Source organism: Cynoglossus semilaevis, chromosome 10 (assembly GCF_000523025.1).
Source record: "Cynoglossus semilaevis isolate Cse_v1.0 chromosome 10, Cse_v1.0, whole genome shotgun sequence".
NCBI classification, from domain to species: Eukaryota; Metazoa; Chordata; class Actinopteri; order Pleuronectiformes; family Cynoglossidae; genus Cynoglossus; species Cynoglossus semilaevis.
This window is the reverse complement of record NC_024316.1, coordinates 14,650,993-14,661,706: the sequence shown is the minus strand read 5'-3', so window position 1 is coordinate 14,661,706 and position 10,714 is coordinate 14,650,993. Positions and strand designations below refer to the sequence as shown.

The window sequence follows — 10,714 nt, the reverse complement described above, 5'->3', positions numbered from 1 at the left end:
AAAAAAAACAGATGCAGCAGTCAGTTGCCAAGTCAAAAAGACTCTAATACTCACACTAATTTTTAGAGGAACCCACAGACACTCACCAATGACAGTGGGCTCCAGGTCAACAAAAACTGCTCTTGGGACGTGCTTCCCAGCTCCAGTCTCACTGAAGAAGGTGTTGAAGGAATCATCTCCTCCTCCAAGAGTCTTGTCACTGGGCATCTGTCCATCAGGCTGGATGCCGTGTTCCAGGCAGTAAAGCTCCCAGCAGGCATTGCCGATCTGGACACCAGCCTGACCGACGTGGATGGAGATGCACTCACGCTGTGGAAAGGAAAAACATCCATCTTAATGACTACTCCAGTTTTATTTGAAGCTCTGAAAGCAGTGAAGACGTGGTGCTGGAGGGCAGGAGGGGGAGTCATGAGATTAAGTAAAACAAGGCTAGTCTGTGAAAGAGCAGTTGTCTCTAAAATACACCAAGTCACCTGATATATGATGCACTCATTTACTGTTAGTACAAAGTGCTTATAGATGTTTGGAGCAAGAATATTCTCCAAAGACTCTTAGCAAACACAGCTGCAGTCAAACAAGTTTTAAACACAATGTCCAACATGAAAGCCTGTAAACGCTCTTTAAAGAACGGCCTCACTTCGTAAAGGTTGTGGTTTGTTTATGAAAACTCTGACTGTTGAAGAGAAACGAAAAAGAAATATCGCCACAGAAAAGGAGAGTTGAAAAATGGCTAAAGAGTCTGCCGTTGCTTGTTCTTTGGCGTTTACGTCGATAAACAGTGTATTATATTAACGGTCGTTCACACAACAGAACGAAGGAATATTCCAGAATGAATAAATGGGTTAAGAGAAAAAACTGAAATTCCAAGTGGTTTTGACCGCAGTGATTTTACACTTACTATTAATTAACTTCTGAATCTTTTAGCACATGGTAAACAAATTCAACTTTTTAACCATCGTCCATTTAACTTTTTGAATTAAGTCGTAAACGTCGACCGCTATGTCTAAACTTGTGTCTGTTTCAGAGTGGAACGTTACACAGGACAATGATTTAAAAAAAAAAAACGAAACTTCAAACTTCCTGCACAAGCTTAAAGTTAATACACAAATCACTTATATATGTAAAGTTGGGAGGTGCTTTTTGTCTTACCATGTTTCGTGAAGGTTGACGCCGGAAAAGAGAAGAGGACGTAAAATATCAAATAGTCTCAATGGACAAACCACCAGGGTCGTGCGTAAGAAGTATGTGAGGAGACAACACCTTGGTCTCGCTCTTTTATACTCTCTGACCGGGAGCGGAACAAGTGCTGTTGGATTTGATTGGTCACCAGCTGCCACGTGCTCTTTTACTCATCTTTCTATTGGCTACATTGGAAAAACTAGCGTCATGCTCTTCCTAGACAAGCTAAACTCCCGTCAGGAAAGAGTAGCCGCCCAACTCCATATTTTGGGAAAAGTTTATCGCCATCAACAGAATTGTAAATATTATATACCCAATACAAATGTGTATATCGTATTAAATTGCTTTAAATAGAGTAATGGAATGTTAGCACAGCAGTACAGTACATTTTACTTTGTTTAGGAAGTTTTGTTGGTTTTTTTATTCAGATGGAAAACGATTTCCTCTAACAGGAGTGAAAGTATTGGTTATTTAGCATTTAGTATCGATTTTATATTATTAATGGTGGACAACAGACTACTGTCTTTTTGAGCAATTTTTAAAAAGCCTCAAGCATCCTTGCCATAATCTAGATTGAATGTTTACACATTTTGATCACTATTTAATAACATCTATGGTGGTCGTCTAAGAATAGCTCCAGTTCGGAGATATGTATTTGGTAATTTTTCTAATAGATGTCATTTCAAATACCTCACGGAAAAAAAATCTATCATTATCATCCGGCCTCCCCTGTCCCACTGTGGGATCTGTGTTTAATGGAATTTATGGTCCTTCTTTTTCCTCCGGCATTTCGATAGTCAATGGTTTCTATTTTTGTCCCTACTAATCATGTGCACTTTTTGTATGTGGCTAACTTCTTCACGTTGACGTCTGTCATATTCTAGCCTGGAGATGTTTCTGGAGCAGAGTAGTTTTTCTTCATCATTGCCACCAGTAGAGGTCGTTATTTATCAATGAACCTAAAATCAGTTCGTCAACTGCTGTAACTGGAAACTGAGAAAATACACCCCCATTGGGTTACTTCGGAAAATGCATAGATCAATTTTTTATTTACTAAAATTCCTTTTAATTGGCTACCAATATTCCAATAATGTTTATTAGTCTTTGGAAGTGTAAATTAACAAACAACTCACATGCTTAAAAACTTTATTCAAACAGGAGACAGGTATTTCAAATGCCAGCCTGTGAAGAAATGCACATCATTTGGAATGCTTTTGACAAACTTTATCACAAAATTTTTAATTTAATTAACTTATGTCCCTTTGCCCCTTTAGTATTCTTCTCCTTCGTCTTCTCCCTCACCCTCAACAGAGTCGACTCCCACCTCCTCATAATCCTTCTCCAGAGCTGCCATGTCTTCCCTGGCCTCAGAGAACTCTCCCTCTTCCATACCTTCACCCACGTACCAGTGAACAAACGCACGCTTGGCGTACATCAGGTCAAACTTGTGGTCAAGCCGAGCCCAGGCCTCTGCAATAGCAGTGGTGTTGCTCAGCATGCACACAGCCCTCTGGACCTTGGCCAGGTCTCCACCAGGAACCACAGTGGGAGGCTGGTAGTTGATGCCCACCTTGAAACCAGTGGGGCACCAGTCCACAAACTGGATGGTGCGCTTGGTCTTGATGGTGGCGATGGCAGCGTTGACATCTTTGGGCACCACATCACCACGATACAGCAGACAGCAGGCCATGTACTTGCCGTGGCGAGGGTCACATTTCACCATCTGATTGGCTGGCTCAAAGCAGGCATTTGTGATTTCAGAGACTGACAGCTGCTCGTGGTAGGCCTTCTCTGCAGAGATGACAGGGGCGTAGGTGGCCAGAGGGAAGTGGATACGAGGGTATGGCACCAAGTTGGTCTGGAACTCTGTCAGATCAACATTGAGAGCACCATCGAAACGGAGGGAAGCTGTGATGGAGGACACGATCTGACCGATCAACCTGTTCAGGTTGGTGTAGGTTGGACGCTCGATGTCCAGGTTTCTGCGGCAGATGTCGTAAATGGCCTCATTGTCTACCCTGAAAGCACAGTCAGAGTGCTCCAGGGTGGTGTGAGTGGTCAGGATGGAGTTGTAGGGCTCAACCACAGCAGTGGACACCTGTGGAGCTGGGTAGATGGAGAACTCCAGCTTGGACTTCTTACCATAGTCCACAGACAGACGCTCCATCAGCAGGGAGGTGAAACCAGAGCCAGTGCCACCACCAAAGCTGTGGAAAACCAGGAATCCCTGCAGACCTGTGCACTGGTCAGCCTGTGGACAGAGAGGGACACAGATAGACAGTTTACATTTTGATCGTTGTTTTATATTTTGTGTCAACCTTACTCCTTCTAACTACCCACCAGTTTGCGGATCCTGTCCAGCACCAGATCAATGATCTCTTTGCCAATGGTGTAGTGTCCACGGGCGTAGTTGTTGGCAGCATCCTCCTTCCCTGTGATCAGCTGCTCTGGGTGGAACAGCTGGCGGTAGGTTCCAGTTCGCACTTCATCTGTAGTAAGAAAACAGATGCAGAAATCAGTTGCCAAGTCAAAAAGTATCCACAACACCCTCCCCCTCTACTTTAACACACAGATACTCACCAATGACAGTGGGCTCCAGGTCGACAAAAACTGCTCTTGGGACGTGCTTCCCAGCTCCTGTCTCACTGAAGAAGGTGTTGAAGGAATCATCTCCTCCTCCAAGAGTCTTGTCACTGGGCATCTGTCCGTCAGGCTGAATCCCATGTTCCAGGCAGTAAAGCTCCCAGCAGGCATTGCCGATCTGGACACCAGCCTGACCGACGTGGATAGAGATGCACTCACGCTGTGGAAAGAAAAATAAAACTTAACTTTTACATACATGCACATTGTTTTATCAATGTTGTTTTATACATTACCTAAAATGGTCAAGGTAAAGTAAGTATGCTATTCTCCATTTAACTTAAAAAAATGTTAAATACTCAAGAGACTTGTTTATTTTTGCTAGATTAAAAAAAAACAATAAAATTATTACAAACAGACAATTATAACTACTTTTATACCCCATCCACATAATGGCTAACAGGATAAAGGGTCGGTAGTATTTATTACCTTCATGAATTATTAATGCTCAGGGCAGAACGGCCCGGGCATCGCATTGCACGGACACTGCATTTAATCAATTCCTGCGCAGACTCAGTTGGTCTGGGTGTGGATGGACAAGAAGCCGATATTGCGCATCCTCAAAACTACCGGCATATTGAATTAAAGTTACCCTGTTAGGGCGTGCCAGGAAAAATACCGTGAAAGAGCTGCTTCTGCACTGAGAGAAAAGATGACTTCATAGTCAGCCGGAGGACGAACCCTTACATTAATAATTCCGTCCACGCTGCAGAACACTTAAACCCTCTTTTGTTCAGTTTGGCCACCGCCTACATCCATTACTCGCCAGCTCATTCACAGACATTAAAATAAGAAAACATTAAAACAGAAATCTTGAATAAGTTCTTAGCAGGGGTAAAATGACGTTTTCTGTGCTCTTTAGAACTTTATCGTTACCTCTCATAATTTCTTCACAGAGCTTACATTTATATTTTCTCAGAATTACGTTTTAAATACACAAATACATCTTCTTTTATCTGTCAATTTAAATAGGATCTTACCATTTTGCCAAGTTTTGGGTCGACGAAGAAGGTTCTAGAAGCACTGAGACGGGGGTACCTTACGAGTCGACTGTTATGAGGTCGGTGTAAGAGAAAATGGCGCACATGTGGATGGACAGTGGTATATATGTCATAGCAGCCCCGGTGCCGGCGACTAGTACGACACTATTGGTCAAATTACTTGTCATTTTTCCAGTCTGAACTGTCTGTGATTTTCTATTGGACGCTGTAGTCTCGGTACAAAGCCCGCCCCGAGACACCACCCGATGCTGTCATCCTCCGTTATTGTGTCCTGCATGGCTCTTGCTCATTGTTAGAAAAATGCAGCGTAATTTTCCACGTTTTGCCAGGACGGAGAAGTCTTTTATTCATTGGAATACTTCATTTGACATACACCAGCCTTTGGAGAATCCTGTAAATGTATTTTTACAGCAAAATTAAATGGTAAATAAATATATATAACTCCATTATAGGCCTAGCTAAAATGTGCAGTGTGCAGGTTGAAACAGGTCCTGCGTTTATCACTGAAGTCGTATTCGATGCAAATTTCCTTGATTAGGTGAAATTTAATTCTAGTTTCCAAACATAAAAATTTGTATAAAGTGATACTCATATAAACAATGTGTAATATATATATATAGAATCATTGTTTAATATGATTGTTTTTTAAAAATTACAACACTAAACAGATAGATATCCACCCTTAAAACTGTTTTTTTATTGTAAGTTATGGCCTTATGGTTTTAAGGAAATAATACAAATACAAAATAATTAAATAAACAAATAATGTGTTTTCTGCCCAGGAAATTACACTTCTGAATGTGACTCTGGTACATCTTTGTTCAAAATTATATTGCTTACAGTAGTGTGTAATGTTTATCTCCAGTGTTTTGATATTAATTTACTTTTTAAATACAAAAAGGTCAAACTGTCAAGTCATATTTTTAGGACATGTAGGCCATGGAGAACAGTGAATGCCCAACTCCCCCTCTTCACCTCCCCCTGGGCCCAGGGTTTAACGGTTGCTTGGAAATGAATAAGTGAGTTGCCTTGACACAGCCTAGTATTCACAGAGGCTGCCTTTATCCAGCAGTCATGTGACCCATCTTAAATAGCAGTATTATGGCGCTGCACTGCAGCTGCCACTGTGGGAGAATGTGAAGTGCCTCAATCAACAATCTCCCCAAAATCATCTCCTGTGATGTGTTTTAGGTCGTTCTTATCAAAATGATCACAATGATAATGTATGGTCCAGTGCAGTACCAGATGGAGGGGGGGGGAGGGGGGGGTGCTAAATTGTTCTTATTTGGTCTGGCACAATGGATCTTTGGACCAGCAGACAGTCAAACGCCCCGGTTGCTAACAACAAAGGAAACTCTGTGACAACAGCTCCTCCAGAGTGTTGAATCCTCTTCCTGTGTCATTTTATTCTACCATTCCACTTGACAGCCTTTTTGTCTTTATATTATAAAAAAATAAATGGACTGGACAAATGGAATATCATTCTCAATTATCTCTATCATAATTCTCTAAATAAAACCTTAAACCCTACTTGAAATACACAGGTAAATGGTGTGATATTTGAGGTAAAACAGGTGTACAGTCTGTAGTAACATGTATTTTTTATTATCTTGCTACCTGGCCTGGAGGGATTTTGTTAATCAATCTAGGATTTGCTTTGAAACATTAAAGTTGTATTAGCATATTTGAGGATATTCAAACTGTATTTACAAACAGAGAGAGAAAATGTCTTTATGTATATATATGTTATGTAATGGTGACTATTCTGCAAAAAAAAAAAGTGTGATGCAGTTCTGCATGAAGCTGTCCATAAACCGTGTTGATCATAATAAATGTAGGCTACTACATCCTTTGTTGTTAGCCCTTTTTTACAGTTCTTTTTTTTTCCGTGTTGTTGTTGTTGTTAGTTTAGTTCATTCTACCTGTATATACGACCTTTAGCAAAGGGACTTTGCTGTGACAGATGGGAAATGTGCTCAAAAATGGGTCTTGGGTGTCAAATGTTCTCTTTGCAGTATTCGATGTGGCCACATATGAGCCATGAAGGACCACTCCCATGTCCACAGCATTCCCCTCCTGCCTCTCTCCTCCTGGTGAGCAGCTGCTCAGACCCTCCCTGTCTCACAGCTGTTGGATAGGAGGAGGAGGAGGAAGAGGGTGAGGAGGAGGGGCAGCGGAGGCTGCACTATCAAAAAGTCCTGGCTGGTAGCCATGGCTGCTTCCTGTCCCTCTCTTTCATCCACTGCACTTCATGTTATGGTCAGCAATTGACAAGATACTGGTTGTAAATCACACATCTTCACTTCCCTCCTGAATAAATAATGACTATTCCCACATGGTGTTTTATTTCAGGCGACTAATGGGGCGTGTGAGGAATGTTCTGGATGGTACTGATTATATAAACAACACGATGAAAGCCTCTTTTTTTCAAAGTTACTTTCATGCGTTGCTAGATTTAGCAGCCTAAGTGGTAGCGTTGTTCTTTTGTTCCAGCTGCACTGAGGACCTTTACTTCTGCAGATATCAAGTGACATGGTCTGTCCATGATACAAACTGCAATTCAGGCAATTTCAGTTCCTTAAACAGGATAGAATGCAAGAAGACACTCCCTAGCTCTGCAGCTGAACAACAGACGCAAGAAGAGAGAGAGGGACAGAGAGAGAGAGAGGGAGAGAGAGAGGGAGAGGCAGACATTCAACCACGTGATCGGCCCATTCAGTGACATCACTGCAGTGAATCTAGGACAAAGACAGAGGAGAGCTGGCAAGCCGGCAGAACACCATGGCAGATCCCAGCAACAAGGACCACTGGCTGCTTGAGTCAGACTGAAGCATCCTGTGCAACACAAGCGTTCAGCCATCTTGTATTCTATACAAGGTGTTGGCTGCACCAGAATTTCAACACCAGTTTCAACGCTTTGTTTTCTGCATAACACATAAACATCTATGGCTGGTTTGTAGATTGCAGCATGAAAATAATAAATGAAATGTGATACATTTATTTAATTTAACACATTTGATCAGATTGGCATTGCAGAAAATCAGTGTTTTAATAAACTATCAATATGTTGATATATATTTAAATGTTGCTGTTATAATGAAGCGGAGATGGTTGTGTGTTTTGGAGGAGAACCAAAATCAATACATTTGAATCAGGTTTTTTTTTTTTTTTTTAACACAGGGCTGTGCATTGATTACCAGACTGATGTGTTTAATAATACATGTAGACAATCTTTACTCGTTTCCTTGCATGTATAATTGATCAGCTGTTACTCTGGCTATTTTAACAAAAACGACGCCGAAAAATATATATATTTATAAAAAAAATTACCATAACGCCCAAACAAAGGACACAAATTGTATTTTAAATAGACTACCATGATGCGCATCCCCCGTTACATAGACCACCACCCCTGTAGAGGGGAGTAAATAATTCATTTGGTTTCGTTTTTAAAGAATACCATCAACTGTTTGTTACAAACACGTTAGAAATGTTATTTTTGTCCACGTTTGACTGCAGATTTTTAGTGATGTTTTTTTTGCAGAATCATAAAACCACGGCCTCCTCTCCTCCTCCCCCCCCCCCCCCCGCCCCCGCACAGGAGCTAATCCACTAGCCGACATCTATAAATCTGACTGCACCACCTTCTCTTTCAGCAGTTGTTGCATCGTCCCCGTTGGGTACAACACGCAACCCGAACCTCGCGTTAATTAAAGCCGATTTCTTCACCCTTTTTCTCGGCTATTATCCACTTCAGACGTAACCATGGTGAGTTTTATGTACTATTATATTCCCGGACTGTTTTTTTTTCTTTCTGTAAAGTGTAAATCGATAATACAAAAAATGAAGATGCAGAAGCCGGCGTCTCGGTTTGTTTAAATGTGTCACACCGTTTCATCTAAGCTAGATTTGTATTAAACAAATACGTACATAGCACAACACGGTAATAATCATTTAAAATACGCTGGGTTTAAGGTGGTATTGTGTGTCTGCGGCAGTGGCACGACGTGATTGTCATTGTGTAGAGATGAGAACAATACACCCACCGGCGCCATTCATCCCCCATCCTAGACGGCTTTACTGCTCCTTACCTCCGCTAAAAAATAAACATATACTGGCTCTGCTGTGTTGCGAAATAGTGTTTAAATATACTACGTTTGAAAAAATAAAAGAACAAAAAAAATCGACATTTTGCAGATGCTTTGCCCAGTTTCCCAGTGGGGAGGGCCATACTGGGTGGAGATCTGTGGGATGGATGGATACAGAGAAATGCAGTCATCGTTTTCTACCTACAGTTTACGGATTTAATTTACTAATTCCGCAGCATATGAATTAGATAAAAAAAATAAAGTGTTTTTGTTGAACAATCAGTCATTTTAAAATGACCGATGGTGACTGGGATGACTCATGTCGATGAGCAGTTCTCTCCTCAGCATCTGCTGTGATTGTGTATCAGCGGTACTGCAGAGCAAGTGGAATATTCCAGAACGATGTCGTGTACACGACTGTGAGGAGGCGTTCGTGACTGTGTTTGTTAAAAGGCGACTCGGTTCTCATTATAAAAAAAGAAGAGGTGGGGGTTGGGAGAAAAAAACAGAAGGAACGAGGAAAGAATAGCCCAGTCATTGCCGAGGCTGCTGTCAGAACATTAACGTTCCCTGAGGATTGTGGTGCAGGGAGGCGCCTCCTGCTGCACTACCTGCCCAACTAAGATAGGGGGAGCACTAAGCTGGATGCGTCAGCTTAATTTAAAGTTTTGATGCATTTTAAATTAACCTGGAGTGATAAACCTATTTTTTTCCACAGCGTGAGTGCATCTCCATCCACGTCGGTCAGGCTGGTGTCCAGATCGGCAATGCCTGCTGGGAGCTTTACTGCCTGGAACATGGCATCCAGCCTGACGGACAGATGCCCAGTGACAAGACTCTTGGAGGAGGAGATGATTCCTTCAACACCTTCTTCAGTGAGACAGGAGCTGGGAAGCACGTCCCAAGAGCAGTTTTTGTTGACCTGGAGCCCACTGTCATTGGTGAGTGTTATTTAAAAAACAAATTAGGGAAAAAGCTTGGAAGATCAATTCAGCCAACTGATATACCATCTTTCTCTCTGCAGATGAGGTCCGCACTGGAACCTACCGCCAGCTGTTCCACCCAGAGCAGCTGATCACAGGGAAGGAGGATGCTGCCAACAACTACGCCCGTGGACACTACACCATTGGCAAAGAGATCATTGATCTAGTGCTGGACAGGATCCGCAAACTGGTGGGGATTTATGCTCCTTTTACTATTTTGTAAATTGTCACGCTGCATCATGCGTTATAACCACTGAATTACTATTTTTCCACAGGCTGACCAGTGCACAGGTCTGCAGGGATTCCTGGTTTTCCACAGCTTTGGTGGTGGCACTGGCTCTGGTTTCACCTCCCTGCTGATGGAGCGTCTGTCTGTGGACTATGGTAAGAAGTCCAAGCTGGAGTTCTCCATCTACCCAGCTCCACAGGTGTCCACTGCTGTGGTTGAGCCCTACAACTCCATCCTGACCACTCACACCACCCTGGAGCACTCTGACTGTGCTTTCAGGGTAGACAATGAGGCCATTTACGACATCTGCCGCAGAAACCTGGACATCGAGCGTCCAACCTACACCAACCTGAACAGGTTGATCAGTCAGATCGTGTCCTCCATCACAGCTTCCCTCCGTTTCGATGGTGCTCTCAATGTTGATCTGACAGAGTTCCAGACCAACTTGGTGCCATACCCTCGTATCCACTTCCCTCTGGCCACCTACGCCCCTGTCATCTCTGCAGAGAAGGCCTACCACGAGCAGCTGACAGTCTCTGAGATCACAAATGCCTGCTTTGAGCCAGCCAATCAGATGGTGAAATGTGACCCTCG

The 10,714-nt window shown here is 42.6% G+C and overlaps 2 protein-coding genes and 1 pseudogene across 2 annotated transcripts in view; 1 reads left to right on the top strand and 2 right to left on the bottom strand.

Annotated features, from left to right (window-relative positions):
• LOC103385218 (tubulin alpha-1C chain-like) overlaps positions 1 to 1,298 on the bottom strand; it is a 2,578-nt gene extending 1,280 nt beyond the window's left edge. Inside the window, exons 1-2 of the mRNA XM_025059147.1 lie at positions 1,150 to 1,298; positions 55 to 309 (exon numbers count right to left, since the gene is read on the bottom strand). Coding sequence (XP_024914915.1) covers positions 55 to 309; positions 1,150 to 1,152 — 258 coding nt within the window. The 5' untranslated portion in view covers positions 1,153 to 1,298. The remainder of the gene's footprint in view (positions 1 to 54; positions 310 to 1,149) is intronic.
• A 1,013-nt stretch (positions 1,299 to 2,311) lies between these two features.
• Positions 2,312 to 4,926, bottom strand: tuba1a (tubulin, alpha 1a). The gene is made up of 4 exons (XM_008318978.3): positions 4,800 to 4,926; positions 3,760 to 3,982; positions 3,520 to 3,668; positions 2,312 to 3,430 (listed from the first exon to the last, which is right to left on the bottom strand). Exons 1-4 carry the CDS (start codon positions 4,800 to 4,802, stop codon positions 2,450 to 2,452), a joined length of 1,356 nt encoding a protein of 451 aa, XP_008317200.1. The 5' UTR covers positions 4,803 to 4,926; the 3' UTR covers positions 2,312 to 2,449.
• A 3,512-nt stretch (positions 4,927 to 8,438) lies between these two features.
• Positions 8,439 to 10,708, top strand: LOC103385219 (tubulin alpha-1C chain-like; annotated as a pseudogene).
• Positions 10,709 to 10,714: the final 6 nt, after the last annotated feature.